This window comes from Camarhynchus parvulus, chromosome 10, assembly GCF_901933205.1.
Source record: "Camarhynchus parvulus chromosome 10, STF_HiC, whole genome shotgun sequence".
NCBI lineage: Eukaryota > Metazoa > Chordata > Aves > Passeriformes > Thraupidae > Camarhynchus > Camarhynchus parvulus.
Genome location: NC_044580.1, coordinates 12,686,121 through 12,702,065, shown reverse-complemented (window position 1 = coordinate 12,702,065; position 15,945 = coordinate 12,686,121). Strand labels below are relative to the sequence as shown.

Below are 15,945 nucleotides of genomic sequence, written 5' to 3'. Positions count from 1 at the left end.
ATTTGTTAAAGAATGAGCATTCTTACAGCAATATTTTTAATTATTATTTTTATTATTATTATTATTATTGCTGTTAGGGCCCAGTCAGCAGCATCTCTTGGGCAGCCTTTGTCCTGGCAACTCAAGATGCTTTCATTCTCAGCTTGAAGATGTTATCCTGGAACTTTCTGCCTCTTTTTCTTTTACAGAGAAAAAAGAGAATGTCATGCACGTGCTGCCCCTTCACGGAGGCCACCTGGGATTTTTTGAGGGGTCTGTGCTGTTCCCAGAACCTCTTACCTGGATGGATAAGCTCGTGGTGCAGTATGCCAACGCCATCTGCCAGTGGGAGAAGACAAAGCCTCACTGCTCAGATGCTGAGCAGGCTGTGTCTGGCCAGGAGTAATCGACCCAAAGACTCTGGATCACTTCAGTAAATCTCTGTTTGGGAACATCTTGCTCCCGCACCTGCTGCTTCAGGTTTCCATTCTCTTTGATATCCTATGGCTGGGGTTTGATCACCATGTGTTTTTCCAAAACTGAGTTAAAGCAGAGGTTAACATCTGGTCAGAGCCTCTTTGGATATCCAGTCACATGGATTTGTAATTTACTGCTCTGCTTGAAGAATTGGGTTGCTGTCTGCAGCTTGTTCCAGGGCTACTGAGCTAAAGACTGCTTGCTTTAATATAGCAGAAATTTCACATGTCAAAATCTCTTTACCTGCTGGTCAAAAACTTGATCTGCAGCATTTGTGTAGGTGTAGATGATGGGATAACTGTGGCTCTCTTCTCTCTCTGGGTGCTGGAAAATCCCTGTACCAAGCCACAAGCCAGTGAGTGGTTCAGCCTGTAAGCCACTACAGTGTGGCTTGGAAAAACAGGTGCTTGACTGCAAGTGTAGTGTCAGCTTTGCACCATCTCAAGGGAAACATTTTAGTACCTGGGAATGCACTTGCACAGGTGAATCACTTTAAAAATATTCAACTTTTCCATGCTTGAGCTGTGAGTGGATTGGGGTGGCTTTGTGCTGCATCTCCAAGTAGAGAAAAGCTGCAGCCTGGTAATGCCAGTTAATGTTTCTGTGTAAACATGTTCTCACTTCAGGACCTGATCAGTCACCTTCTTGTCACCTTTGCCTCTTTTTAAATACTGTTATCTTTTCAGTACTGGATTCTTTGTTTGACCTGGGTCTTTTTAAGGCTGGCTCTAGCTTCCAAATGGAAACCCATGATTAAGAATCTGCAGGATTTTTTCTGTGAGCTCAATTTGCTTGAAAGATTATTTTATGGAGAGCTGTTGTACTCTCTTAGGGATTAATTGGTGGGGGGTAGGGTGTATCTGTTTAGATTTTCTCCCCTTATGTCAGGGTAAATAATACCAAAATTCTTCCCATTAGCTTTCAGAGCATCAGGTGGGTTTGAGACATGTGAGTTGCCTTACAGTTGATGTGGAACTGGTGTTCCCAGCCCTGTGCAACTGAAACGACATCTTTTCATGGCTGACTACTTCCAGATCTGTGTAATCTGTGGGATTACTGGCTCCAGTAAGACACTGGGCTCTTTCTCACTAGAATTTTTTTTCCACAACCAGACATCCCCTTCTAGTTTTAATGTGCAAAGTGAAGTGTGAAGGCTGTTTGCAGGAAAGCTGGCTACTCACCTGTGCTTTTCCCTCAAGTGGCAGCTATGGTCTGTGCCAAAGTAGTTATTAAAGGAAAGTTGTCCTGTGACAATCTGGAGACTGAAACTAGTGGTAAAAATATTTTTTTTCCTTACTGTTTGTTCTCTCAGTATTGTAGGGTCATTAATCCATCCATAGGGTTTCTTTATCACAGTGTCAGTGAAGTTCTTTTCCTGTCACAACTTCCCTCATCAGCACTTTATTGCTTCAGCCTTGGTCTGTGTTCCAGGCACTTTAATTTATAGCTTAAGGGTGAAACAAGCTGCAAGTCTTCAGTCTGGTAACAACAAACCTGGGGAACAAGCCTCCTGGACTGCCCTGTCCCTGAACTTCAGCAGGTTGAGTAGGTGGGGTTTCATTTTAATAAAGCAATAATTAACTATTGTAGCAGATGCATTGTCATATCAGGAAATTCCTTTCATTTGCCTTAGGTCAGACACCTTGGCCTGTGATCCACGATGAACTGTGGATGTCTGCACATTCTCCTAGTCAGTAAATCTGGGCTTCTTTTTTTCTTCAAAGAGAAGATGAAACTAAGTAAAGCTACAGCAAGATTTGGCTGTGCTTGTGGCTGTTCCTTAAGAACTATTTTAGGGCATCAGTTAGCAAGGATATTCTTAGCTGATGGATATCTTGTCTCTGTGTTGTTATGTTCTTATTCATACTGCATCACTAAAGTATGTCATAAAAGACATTTCAGGGTTTTTTTGCTTAAGTAATGTTCATGTAATATTCATTGGGTATGACTTAAATATCTCCTTGCTTCAGCAGAAGTGGAGTGTAAACAACACATGTACATATCAAATAGCTACAGTATAAATTTAGGTGTCAAAGTCTCCCAAAATGAGGTGAGCAGCTGGACAGTTCTCAAAGCAGCAGGACCTGTGGCTTTGTCTAATCAAGTAGAGATTTTTCTTTAAACTTGGAGAGCCTTTCTGAGGAGTACTCCTTCCTACCCCACAGCCCAAGCCTTCAGAAGTGCCAGTGCTGTGGACTTTCTGAAATTCTCCACTACAGAAGTACTGTGGGTCTCTTGTCTTGCTCCTTTGCCCTGGTTTTGCACTTGAATCTAAAACTGTTCAAATCACTTGTGAATTGACTGAGTCTGGCTTATTTGGTGAAGGACAGCTTTTGTTGTGGCTTTTTTGTGCAAGGTTTCTGGAGCTTGAGCTTCAGCTTAAACCTGTAGGTGGAAGCAGTGTAGAAAAAAACCTGTTCTCTCCATCTCAACAAATTTGATGCTTCCTTCAAAGCAAGAGTTGTAGTCAGACTTGCAGCAGCAGTCAGACTTTGTCCAGTCCTCATCTGAAATACTCTTATCTCCCAAAATAAGGCAATACTACTCTTGTTATGTGGGCAGGTGGTCTTTATTTGCCCAGTGAACCCAGCCTTAAATGCAGTCTGAATTTTTCAGTCTTAGAGGTGAAGTCTTTCATCTCTTGTCCAAACACATGAGGCTGCTGAAGTGTGCACTTGTAGATCATTGCAGTGTGGTCTGATAGAGCAGTTCAAGATTACAGCCTGGTGAATCTGACATGTGCTCTGCTTAGTTTCAAACTGGGATTAGAAAAATCATTAGGAGATCTCTTCCATGAGTAGTCTCATGGTAAACACACCTTCCCCATCACTGAATGTAAGTAGCACTTGAACATGAGCCCTGAGGACCCTCTCAATCAGACAGCAAGTTGCAGAACAATTACTCTTTGATGGTTAGGCTGGTCCAACCATCACCTTTACCATTTTTCTGGAGCTATCTGAAGATGGTAAATAAGCAGCTCAGACTTGCTCTGACTGAGCACAAGGAACTTCAGCTTCCACTACATGAGCTCTGCCAGCATTTTTAATTGTCCCTTTGTTCTAAATCAAGGTGTTTTCAAGTGGGTCTGGCAGTGTTGTAGTTGCACTGTAAAAGCAAACAGTGAACTTCCTTGCAATCCTTTTCCTGAGTGTTTTTCTGCAGTTCCTGTTTATGAAGGTATGGGTTACAAAGACAGGGCATTAAGTAAAAATGTTGGGAACTATTAACTCCAGTACTGAATTTAGCCAAGCTACCTGTGTGTCATCTGTCCTGGGTCTGTCACAAGTTCCTAGACCACAGCCCTTTGACACGTGGTGCCTTGCCCTTTTCCTCCTCCTCCCCTGACATCAGCATATCTAGAGACTTCAGTAACAGCTCTGTCAGAGCTTCTGGGGCTTTGCTTTTTGGTGAATGAATTTTCAGACACTGAGGCACACCGGTGATGCACATGGCACAATTGAGTGCTGACTTAAAGGACCTTTGTGGGCAGCCTACAACTGGCTGCAGTCAGTTTCAAGGCTGAAAATAACGATGTATATAATCAGTGGATCACTTTCAACTCTCTGCTCCTTTAGCAGTAGGAACTGAGTCATAGAAGCAGGGTTTGCTTTGCTTAATGTGTGACTTGTTATCCTGCAATCCCAAAGTTTTTGTCTGTTAACACTCCAGCAGCATAGCTGGAGGTAAATTGCTCAAGTGGCTACATCTCAAAGGAAAGAGCAGAGAGTACCATCTTCAGGACTTAATTGCCAGTTTAGTCACCTGGATTGCTTCCAGGTTTTTCTGGAAATGCTATGCTTGTCTGGAGCTTAATGAAATTCTTCAATCTTTTTTTGTGAGACCAGAGAAGGCCTAAGCCTTGTGCTGCCTGTGTAAGTCACTTGTTGTAAAGAACATCTTGTTTCTGCCTTGAGTCATACTCCATGTCTGTATCCCTTCTGTGGGTTGGTTCATTTGGCAAGGTGCTGGAGCCACAGTGACTCAAAGCAGTGTCTCTTCCATGGCTTCTAGGTGAAAAGCAAACAGCCCTTCTTGGTGTGAGGACTTTGAGATTTTTCTCCAAGCTTAGAATGCCTCAGAGCAGCACCAGCCCAAGGGAGGGTGCCCTGTTCCTGTACCCTCCTCTCACTGGCAGTGGCAGTGACACTGGCCTGGACCTCCTCAGCTGTCAGGGGAGCTTAGGCACAAGTGCCATCAATGAGTCAAAGCAGTTGCCAGCTTTCCATGCTGTGCTGGAAAGGTTCTGGAGTTACCCTGAACATCTGCACAAGGTGGCACAAAGCCCCTTTGCTTTGGTCTGGCTGACAAGCTCCCATTGTAATCAAAGTTCTTGCATGACCAGAGAGGAGACAGACAGTTTTCTTCTTGGATCTCCACTATAGTTCTGCTGGGATGTTGAGCCATCTCATGGTCCCTGCCAACTGGAAAGTCTTTAAAATAAAATTTTTAAAAAGCCAAAAAACCCCATTTGTATTTGTTATAACCAAATCCTACTGCTTTGCCCAAGTCAACAGCTTTCCAAAGGGGCATATTGTCTCATTGTTACATGATAGCTTGACTGTAATTTCCAGTGACAGATCTCTAGCCATTCTTCCTTAGAAAGCATAACCTCTTTCTCTGAAAGTTCCTAGCCAAAAAGGTGTGTAAAGAGCTTGGGAAGAGGAGACCTGTGCCCTTGTTTTTCTCATGCAGCTGTGTTAGAACAGGCAGAGTGACTTCCAGTGGTCTTGGTGAGCAGTTGACTATGAAAATATTTTCAATTTGGCAAAATTTTATTCTGTAACTATCTCTAAATGCTGCCCTGAAGAAGCCTGTATATTGAAACACCCTCCCTGCTGCCATGTTCTGAGTCAGATTCTCTGGAGCTGAGAGCTGCAGGGGAGATGATTTGCAACTAGCAATGCAATTTTTCTATATCTGCTGATGTTTACCTTTAAAATTATATATAAATATATATAAAACTGTCTTTGATTTTTTTCTTTAATTTTTGTTCTTGTGTGGTGTAAAATGGAAGTCATTGCAAAACAAAATGTAATTTTGTTATCTTTGATTCAGTGGGGTTTCTTTATTTAAAAATAAAGGACTTATTGAAGTCAGTGCCCCAGCTAGTGCCTGTGTGTGAAGTTCCATATGTTGGCAGAGGCTCTCAGTCTTCCCTGAGGCCCAGCTTGGGGAGCTGGCTGGGGGGAAGGTGATACAAGTGGTGCTCAAGCCTTTCCTGGTTGCTTTTTGTCTTCTGGCCAAGAAGAGGTCTTTGATGCCACTCTGGTGGAGAATGGGTGCAGCATCGGCTTAAAAAAACACATCTGCCATGAAGCTACTGAAAAAGAGGTATTTTGGCCACTGGAGTAGAACATCTGTTACTTTTCCCTATGTGAGAACAAGTGCATTGCCTGCTCTTGCAGCTGCTGGCGGAAGAAACACAAACCAGCACCTCTGGCCAGGACAGTGAGATCTGCGAGCCTGGGGTGTACCAAAGCACTGCTCACCTGCCCTAACAACTCTCCACTGTGTGATTTATTGCCTACAGCCCAAGGGAGGGAGTTGTGGAGGGGAGCTGGGGCTGGTGCCCTGCTAGGGCAGCTGGACTGGGTGCTCTGTGGGACGCAATGGCCTTCATCTGTAATTTATTGGCCATTGTGAATTAGCTGTTAGGTCCACTTCAGAGCTCCTTCCTGCCTTGCTCAGTCACTCAGCTCCCAGCTCTCTGTGCTGCTCTCCGTCTCCCCATCACAGCAAGCTCCTGGCTGACAATTTGTCACAGGAGTGGTGAGCAGCCACAGGCACCTCCCAAGAGCTGTGACTGTCCCAGTCCAAACCCCAGAGGCAGCAATGTGATACTCCTGTCTCTGTGGATGAGTTTTTTCCCCTTGTTCTGTTTCCACAAGCTGCAGTTGCTCTGCCTCCCAGGCAGGCTGTGCTGTTGTGTTTGCACTGGCCTGATGCTTGCAGTGTTGTCACACGTGGTTTCCTTGGGATGGCTCCAGGTACAGAAAGGAGCCAAAAGAGGTGGAGAAGTGCCTTTTGCTCTGTCTCTGGACTCTTGCACAAGGTTGGCACAGCCTCAGGCTTTGGGACTCTCCATGCATGGACTCACCAAGCAGCCGAGGCTGGAGCAAACATCCAACCACAGACAGGCCCTGTCCTGTTTGGTTTGAGCCTGAGCCAGTGCTGAATGTGGCTCTTGTCAGCACCCTCCACCTCGGCCAGCTCTGGGTGGGGGGGCTGATCTGGCTGATGAAAAGAACCCGGGTGGGGCTGGGAGGGGGGACAGGACCCACTGTGGGACCAGGCTCAGGGAGAAGGTAACCTGGGCAGAGACCAGGAGCTTGTTCCTCTCTGAGCCCTGCTGCTGGCCAAGGGAGGAGATGGTCTGGGAATGGGTGTTCAGTTGGCTCTTTGGAGGAGATGCCTGGTTCATGAACTAGAACAGACTCTCTAGACTGGGACTGCTATTTATGCCTCCCTCCTCCCCACCTGAGCAAGCTGTAAGTAGTGTCAGGTGCAGCTTGTTTGCTGCACAGGTACCATCCTTTGCCCTCCATGGTGACTTTTGGTGGGGCTTCCCTGAATGAGCTCCCTTTCACAGTGCCCTGCTAGGAGAAACAACTGTGCTGAGGCTTTTGAAGGACTTAGGAGGGTACATTCTGCTTGTCTTTCAATTGTTTTGTGGTTGAAATCCATCTCCTACTCCCAAAGGCTCCTGCAGGTTCTGTTCTCCTCCCTGCCCAAGCAGGAATTAGGCAGAGACAGCTCCACCTGGGACCCTGGTTGGGTTTTTGTTTGCATCTGTTTCTCTTCCCTGGTTAGAGCAGATAATGAGGAACAGGGGTCCCTTTTTGGGGCAAGAAAGGGACTTGATCTGGAATGCAGGGAGGATGGAGATGGGCAGTGCCTTGGTCTTGGTGCCAAGGTGCAGTCAGTGATGAGGGGACAGGAGTCTCCTGTCAAACACTGGCACTCCTGGTCTCCTTAGAACCACCAACACAGCCAGCACCCAAAAAGCTGTGCCCCTGTTCCTCACCATGAGGCACCAGAGCTCTGCTTTAAACACTTTATTTCTGCCTCACTGTAGCCCTCCCTTCCCAGAGCAGACACTCTCCTGTCCTCCCCTTGCAGCTCCAGGAAAGGCTGTGGGAGAGGGCTGGTGGCCTCCTTTCTCCACCACCTCTGAAGGGAAGGATGCTGTTCCTGGGAGGGACAGCCCTCTGCCTGGAGTGGGGACAGGAGGGACAGGCATGGAGCAACACACCCAGGCTGCTTCAGCACGAGCAGTCACTCAACCAATGCTACAGGAGGGAGGTGGCTGGGGTTAGAGAGCCACCTCTGGTGCTGTGGTACAGGGGAGAGCAGCAGGCTCCTGCTTTAGAGAGCTGTGTCCTCAGACTCGATGCGAGGCCCAAAGAGCTTCTCTGCAGTTGCTTTGCCATCGTACTTGGGCAGGTTGCCACCAAAGTCTGCTGGCAAGATGTCAGCATCGATCTCCTGGTAGAAGGATTCCAGCTCCTCACCGTGCACAAAGACCTGGGGGAGATGGGAGTGACCCTCAGCAGAGGAACAGGACAGCTCTTTCCAGCTGCTGTTTCACCCAAGGAGGTGCTTTTGCCTGCAGGTCCCTTTCCCACACTCACCCTCTCCAGCAGTTTGCTCTTCAGGAACGGTTTGACCACGTTGTAGGTGGTGGTGAAGTACCAAGGCTGGTGGATGAAGTGGACGGCCTTGAACCGTGCTGGGAAGGAGTCCTGGGATCCCAAACCCAGACACAGATGGTTACAGATGGTGATCTTACCTTTGCTCAGATCTGAGCGGGCAGCAATGGATACACCAGCAGTGCTACAGCTCTCCTTGCTCCATGTCCCCTTCTCTATTTGATGGCCCTTTTCTCTTCTGACCCAAAGGATCAAACATCCCCACCTCAGGAGTACCAGGGAGCTGAAGAACCTCCCAGACAGCTCACTGCTCCCACCCCATGAGAAGGACCTTCCCTGGGAAGAGCTGAGTGTCTTTGGCATTTGGTCCTAGAATGCCTGTGAGTCTCCATTCAGCCTGGACCAGGCTGAGCTGAGAGGATCATGAGGAAAGCCCTCCAGGCCATGCCCATGGATGCTGCAAGGAGTTGGTAGCACTGCTTCTGGTCAGACATTTGAGAAGGCAGGGAGATGGGGTGGGGAAAATTTTGCAGGGTTAAGCCAATTAGCTGGCAAGGCTGGGAGAGGGTGATGGGGAACGGCCTCTCCATGATGCTTTCTCATTGTTCCAGCACGGTGGCAATCCCAAACCCTGCTAGCCCTGCTGCCTCCCTTTTCCGAGCTCCCTGCTTCCCCAGGGTCCCCTCTGCCCCTGCTGGGTGCAGACTTTGCCACCTCACCTGCAGCATGTCCACCATCTTCTTGAGCTCAGAGGGTTTGATCCCTGATGCCTGCTGCATGGTGAAGCCCTTGAAGTTCTCAATGATGCAGAACCCATTGATCTGGGTCTCTTCATTCTCCAGCAGCTTCTCCAAGATAATACAATAGGCACGAAGGATCTAATGGAGAGGAGAGACAGCAGGGTCTTGTATGAGGTCTCACCTGCCATAGACCCTAGGAGGTACTCAGGAGGAGTCCCATGGAGTGTTATCCAGGGTCTGTTGGACTCCAGCCTGCTTGTCACAGCCAGCCCCCAGATTTCAGAGCAGGGAGGGGATGACCACATTCTCAACTCATGAGCATCAGGTCTGGATCACTGAGACCAGATTCAGAGCTGAGCAGAAAAGGAAACTGGGAGAAGATTTGAGTTACATGCCTGAAGACCTCTTTGCCAAGAAGCCCTTCCCATGCCCTATGCCTCAGTTTCCTCCTCTGCCCTTGATTTAATGGTGTGGTGCCTTTTGTCAGCCCATGTTACATGGGCTGGGGGATGCACCCCTGAATTTGGCATCTTGCACTGCATCCTTTGGGGTGGACCATGCTCTCCCAGGCTCCCTCAAAGGACAAATTCAAATTATAACATATTTATTTCCACCTGTATGGCTGGACAGATGCACATGTGTGTGTAAGGAGGCTGTGCTCACAGTGTGTGTGTGTAAGGATGCTGTGCTCACACTGTGTGTGTGTGTAAGGATGCTGTGCTCAGTGTGTGTTGTGTAAGGATGCTGTGCTCAGTGTGTGTGTGTGTAAGGATGCTGTGCTCACAGTGTGTGTGTGTAAGGATGCTGTGCTCAGTGTGTGTGTAAGGATGCTGTGCTCAGTGTGTGTGTGTGTAAGGATGCTGTGTCAGGTGTGTGTTGTTGTGTTGGTGTGTGTGTTTTTGTGTTGCTGTGTCCTGTGTGTGTAGATGTGTGCTCGTTGTGTGTTTGTGTCGTTTTGTGTAAGATGCGTGCTCAGTGTGTGTTTGTGTGCTGTGTCAACTGTGTGTGTGTGTAAGGATGCTGTGCTCAGTGTGTGTGTAAGGATGCTGTGCTCAGTGTGTGTGTAAGGATGCTGTGCTCGTGTGTGTGTGTGTATGATGCTTGCTCGTGTGTGTGTGTAGGATGGTGTCAGTGTGGTAGGTGCTGTGTCTGTGTGTGTAGTCTTTGTGTAAGGATGCTGTGCTCAGTGTGTGTGTAAGGTGCGTTCTGTGTGTGTGTGTTGTGTGGTGGGGGTGTTTTTGTTGTTAAGGATGCTGTGCCGTGTGTGTGTGTGTGTATGCTGTGCTTGTGTGTAAGGATGCTGTGCTCAGTGTGTGTGTGTAAGGATGCTGTGCTCAGTGTGTGTGTGTGTAAGGATGCTGTGCTCACGTGTGTGTGTGTAAGTGTGTGCGTGTTTTTAGGTGTCATGTGTTGTGTGTAAGGTGCGTGTCGTGTGTGTGTTAAGTGTGTGTCACATGTTTGTGTGTGGGGGTATTTGCTGTGTGTGTGTGTGTTTAGTGCGCTCCATGTGTGTGTGTAAATGTACTTGTGTGTTGTGCCGAGCGGGACAAGCCCAAATCCAGGACCACAGCTGTGGGAGCAGCCTCTGAGCTGGGCTCACCTCATCGAAGGTGATCTCCTCGTAATCCCAGTTCTCGATGTTGAAGAGCATCACCACGCGGCCGTACTTGTCCCTGCTGGCCAGGATGCCGGGGTAGCCGGCCTCGATGGTGCTGCGCACGGCCTCGGGGCTCAGATTGTCAAACAGCTCGGGGTACTGCTGCCGGAAGTTCACGTAGCCTGCAGAGAGGCAAAAATTGGGAAAACTGCCTGCTTGCCCAGCCTCAGGAAGCTGGGAGAGCTTCCAGAGACAGAATGGGCTGGTGATGTTGAGATGGCAGAGCCTGAGAGCTGTGGAAAGCTCTGCCTGTGGCACACATGGGTCAGGTCTCCTCCAGCAAAGGGGGAAAGAGGGAAAGCAAAGAGGGAAAGCAAAGGGGGAAAGAGAAGCTCAGCAGCAGACCAGCCCCCGCATGCTTGGTGTTATCCCTCCCCTTGCCAGGAGCTTCCCACACCTGCTTTCTCTCCAACACCTTAACAAGTAGATAAAGTAATTTCCCCCCTCATTTCCCTCCTCCCCTTCCTCCCTGTTTGGGTGAAAACCCCCATCTACCCTCTCTTGGCACCCTGCAGGCACAAAATAAGGAATTTCATCCTGGGAAAATGCTGGCAAACAAAACAGCTCGTCTGAGAGCCAGCACTGATAATTACAACTCATTATCCCCTAAGCTGACACAAAGAAGAGCAGGGCTGGAGCCAGGCAGGTTCCAGTCAGCAGCCACCCTCTGGGCTGCCCTTCTGCTCCCCCTCCACCCCTCTGGGCCACTCTCAGTGTGAGGAGAGGGTGCCACAAGCACCCCAAGCTGTCCCCAGACCTAGAGGTGCCCCAGGGGTGAAAAGATCCCCAGGCACCCTGCACAGAAGCATCAGGAGGGTGCAGAACTGGCTCCCTACAGGGTACAGAGGGAGGAGTGTATGACAAGTACGGGGCTCTCAAGGGGATGCAGCCCAAGCCAGCTGGGTTTGCTCCAGGAACAAAACCATCACCAAATGTGAGGGGTTTTTCCATTTTGTTTGGGTAAATTTGCAAGGAATGGGACTGTCCTGGTGCTGCAGGATGCCTGGTGTCACCCTCATTTGTTTCCTTCCCCATCCCAGCTCATTTCAAGCCCCTCAACCTGACTTTTTCTATTCATCCCCTCTCTTCAAACCCCGACTTTTTCTATTTATCCCCTTGCTTCATTCCCTTCCTATGTCAGGGTCCTGCTGTGCCAGCACAGCCCAGTCTGGGCTAGGAGGCACCAGCACAGGACAGGGAGCTGCTGGGGGATGTGTACCTCACTCTCACCCAGCTCCACAGCCCAGGACCCTTCCCCAGCTTTCAGCAGGTCACAGGCTCTGCGCCCTCCCCACCTTTCAGCAGGTCATAGGCTCTGTGCACGTCGAACTTGCGAGCGCGGATGAAGCGGAGCAGGAAGGAGTCGTCCCTCTCCTGCACCTTCTCGGCCACCTTCTGGCAAACGTCCTCGCCGCCCGCCCGCTCCTGCACCAGCTCCCGCAGCGCCTTCACCGCCACCTCCCGCTTCTCCTCCGTCTCGTTCAGCTCGTCCTTCGCCTGGGGGGAGCAGAAAGGGGAACCAGTGACGGGCACACATGCTGAAACACCCCGCGGGTGTCACAGACATCTTTTATGAAAAATCCTTTCCTTAGAATTTTTCCTCCTCAAACCTCAAAAACAAAATGTAAACAATGCTTATCTGCTGCTGTAGAATGCAACAAGTAAATCTGTAATTAATCTCATGCAGTTGTTTCTAATTAATAACCAATCACAGTCAGCTAACTCAGACTCTCAGTCCAAGAGACAAGCCTTTGTTATAATTCCTTCTTCTTCTATTCTTAGCTAGCTTACTGATGAAATCCTTTCTTCTGTACTTTTAGTATAATTTTAATATAATATATATAATAAAATAATAAATCAAGCCTTCTGAAACTTGGAGTCAGATCCTCATCTCTTCCCTCATCCTCAGACCCCTGTGAGCACTGTCACACGGGGGTCCTGGAGGCACCCAAAAACTGGGGGAGGACAGTAAAGCTCCTTGCAGCATCCCAGCACAGGGGGCACAGGGTCACTCAGTCCCCAGCCTGGAGACGTTTTGGTGAGTGCAAGAGACAGCAGAGAGTCTCCTCTGGCCCCTGAGGAGCAGGAGCTGCACCATCCCCCCGTTCCCCACAGCTGCCTCACCTTCTGCAGGGTGTGTGGGGGGATCTTCTCACACCTCCCAAAGACGGGCCCGTGGTCCTTGGTGGTGAGGCGCTCCAGCTTGGAGCGCAGCGCCTGCTCCTCCTCCGACACGATCCGGAACGTGCCCGTCTGCGGGGAGGAGAGGCTGTGGGGGCTCCCCAGACAGCCCCCAGCTCCCTGCCCCACCTGGGAGCTCTGGGGAAGGGGAGAGGCTCCACATGGGCACCCGAAGGGGTGCAGTGGGATAGGGATGGGCTGTGTGCTGCAAGGGACCGAGGTGCCCCCTGTGCACCCCATCCCAGCACTGCATGGTCAGGGCCCAGAGGATGGGGCAGCGTGGGGACAGTACTCACAACTGCAGACATGTTGTCCTCTGTCTTCTGTCAGCAGCAGGACACTGGCAGAGGGAAGGAGGAATCAGCATGGATCCAAATGGTCTCCACGGCCTCCCTTATGCCCCATTCCCTGACATCTTGCACAGATGGGGACAGAAGTGGGTGTCCAGAGGACACCCCCAACCCTCCTCAGCTCCATCACCTACTGCCTGCATCTCTGCCTGCCCGAGGAGGCTGAGCAGCCTGGAGAAACACCAGAGATGTTTGCAAAAGCAGCTTAAAAATGTGTGTATTGATCATCTGATACCTTCACATGTTTTTCTCAGTTTGCCTTTCCTCTTTTGGCTGGGGGCATCTCAGCCTGCCCTCACCCAGGTGGTCTCAGACCACCATCCCATTGGCAGAGGCAAGCATCCAACTTTGGCCAGGCAGCCAGCTCATCCTTTTATTTCTACTACCAAAATAAATAATATTACCAAAAAAAATACTCATCCCCAAAGTATTTCCCAAACTCCCAAGCCTCACTGCTCCACCAGCTGCAAGGCTGGACTGTAAACCTCTCAGCATCTTTCCAATGCAGTCTGGGTGAAACACCTTGTTCCCATCCACGAGGAGGAGGAGGGCTGCCTTCATCCTGCCTCCAGCACCTACCCCTGCCTGGCTGTAGCACCAGCTCCAAGCCCTGGTTGTGTGAGGGATGCTTGGCTCCAGCTCACCCACTTCCCAGGGCCATCCTCTTTCCCTCCACCTCCTGGGGAAGGGATAGGCACCAAAACCAATTCAAGCTCTGGAGATGTGAGGTTGATGGTCTTCCATGCAGTTCTTTCAGTTGAAAAATGTCCTGGATACTCACCAGGAAGAGCTGAAGTGTCCTGAGCAGGTGAGTGCACAGAGCTGAGGTGGGAGCAGGGGTGGCGAGGCCGGAGTGGAGCAGCGAGGGAGCCGGGCGAAAGCTTTGTAGAGTCACCGGGTTGGGATTAGACCGTCACAAGGCATCAACTCACTGCAGCTTTGCAATTAAGTCAGCCCAGCCCAGGAAAGAAACCCCATTAAAACATTACAAAAGGCAGCTGAGGAGAGGGAAGGAGGGAGCTGGGGCTCCACGGCCAGCCGGAGCGTGCGTGGGGAGGCGGGCTGGATGCCGGACCCGATTAACAAAGTATAAAAGCTCCTTGTTGTGTAACTCGCTCATTAGCACGGGGCAGGGGCAGAGGCAGGGGGTGGGCAGCCTGCCATCCCGGCCTGCTCCCCGGGGTGAGCAGGACAGGTCTCTTCCCCAGCTCCTGCCCCAAAACCCTGGCAAGGTCCTGCTGTGAATTTGGCTGCGTGGGCAGGGCCTGGCTGCGGGGATGGGTCTGTGGCAGAGGATGCTCCTGGGGCTCTCCAGTTCCTCCCCTATGGGGCCTCCCAAACCAGCGTCCATACAAGGCCCCTTTCAGCTTAAAAAAAAAAAAAAAAGACACAGACGAAATTTCTACAATGCCCTCAAGTGATGATTGACTGCTCAGAGCTCTGGGAACTGGAGATGCCACAGACCCATAAGGGAATGGAGCCCCAGGATGTGGGAGAAACAAAGCTCAGTCCACATGTGGGTGCAGCAGGATGGCAAAATGAGTTTTCTGCGATGCCCCAGCATGCTGAAGCTACACAGGGCAGGAGAGCCCTTGCAGCCTTAATTCTTTGGGTCAAGGGTTGTGGGAGCTGAGTGAAGATGTGGAGAGGATGGAGCTGTGCTCAAGCCCAGGAGAGGAGCTTGGTCAGGCTCTTACCACGGTGGGGATTTTGGGGAGGTGGCAGGGCTGGGCTAAGCACCAGAGCAGGGCTGAAGGGGCTTACACAAGGCATGTTTTGTAATGCCTCTGGGATTTGCGGATTTGGTTTCCACACAGGGCTGTCCTGCAAGCGGAGCTGAGACCCCGATGTGAGGGAGGGAGGGAGGAGGAGGAGGAAGGCACGAGACTCCAGATGAAAGGCTGGGGTGCTGCTGAGGGAAAACTCGGACCTGTGCCAAAGCCCTGAGCAATGCCACTGTGGCCTGAGGCACTGTGCACTGCTCTTCAGAGGAGACCCCCAACCCTCCCATCCCCTTCCCACAGCCCTGGTGCAAGGCTCAGCTCCCTCCTACTGCACGTTGGACCTTTGTGCTCAGCTCAGCGTAAAGTAGTGCATAACAGGGGTGCATCATCAGCATGGGGTTGCCCAAATAGACCCAATAATGCTCTGTTGGTGCGCCAGAGAGGACCTCTGATCCCTGGGGCACCTGGGCATCTGGCCAGCATGGTCATCACAGGTGAAATCGTTTTGCAGACATATGAACAACCCCTGGCATCACAAAGCGAGTGTTTTGTCCTGGGTAAAGGGGTCTCAAGGGGGACCCACCCTGATGTGCTGTGACAGAGCCCTAAGCGCACATCTCCCTTCCAGGTCTGGTTATCCCCCTGCCCACAGCCCCACGTCAAACCCTCAGCACATCAACTCCCGCTCCACGTGAGCACGGGGCTTGCGAAATCTCCCACGCTGTGCTGGCTTGGGATCCTTTGGGCAAATCCTGCTGCTTAGAGGCAGGCTACACCTCCTGGTACGCTCAAGGCCACCCCGCATGTCCCCCGGAATTAAGGGTTTACTCGAATGTATCCGAACCCCACGTGGGTGTGTGAAAAATGCCAATCACTTGTTTTTAAAGTTTTAAAAATTTAATACTAATAAAATGGTTATAAAAATAGTAATACAATTAAAGTAATAATAATTTGGACAATTTGAATTAGGACAATATGAGACAATAGAAACAAAGAGTTACGGACATCTGGGTACCTTTTTCTGGGCAGCATAAGCCCAAAAAAGGACCCCCATTAACAAAGGATTTTCCTTAAAAACAATAACCTGTTGCATATTCATACATCTCATACATGATGCATAAATTCCATTCAAATACAGGATTCTGTCTTGTCACCATCAACTTCTTCCTCATAATCCTAACGGCGTCG

General features: G+C 50.0%; 2 protein-coding genes across 2 annotated transcripts in view; one reads left to right on the top strand and one right to left on the bottom strand.

Annotated features, from left to right (window-relative positions):
• ABHD2 (abhydrolase domain containing 2) overlaps positions 1–5,554 on the top strand; it is a 36,654-nt gene extending 31,100 nt beyond the window's left edge. Inside the window, exon 11 of the mRNA XM_030955326.1 lies at positions 189–5,554. Within this exon, the coding sequence (XP_030811186.1) occupies positions 189–385 (197 nt within the window). The 3' untranslated portion in view covers positions 386–5,554. The remainder of the gene's footprint in view (positions 1–188) is intronic.
• A 1,812-nt stretch (positions 5,555–7,366) lies between these two features.
• On the bottom strand, positions 7,367–13,949 carry RLBP1 (retinaldehyde binding protein 1). The gene is made up of 8 exons (XM_030955428.1): positions 13,815–13,949; positions 12,980–13,023; positions 12,627–12,755; positions 11,798–11,999; positions 10,446–10,624; positions 8,825–8,983; positions 8,088–8,198; positions 7,367–7,980 (listed from the first exon to the last, which is right to left on the bottom strand). The coding sequence occupies exons 2-8, from the start codon at positions 12,989–12,991 to the stop codon at positions 7,822–7,824; spliced, it is 951 nt and encodes a 316-aa protein (XP_030811288.1). The 5' UTR covers positions 12,992–13,023; positions 13,815–13,949; the 3' UTR covers positions 7,367–7,821.
• Positions 13,950–15,945: the final 1,996 nt, after the last annotated feature.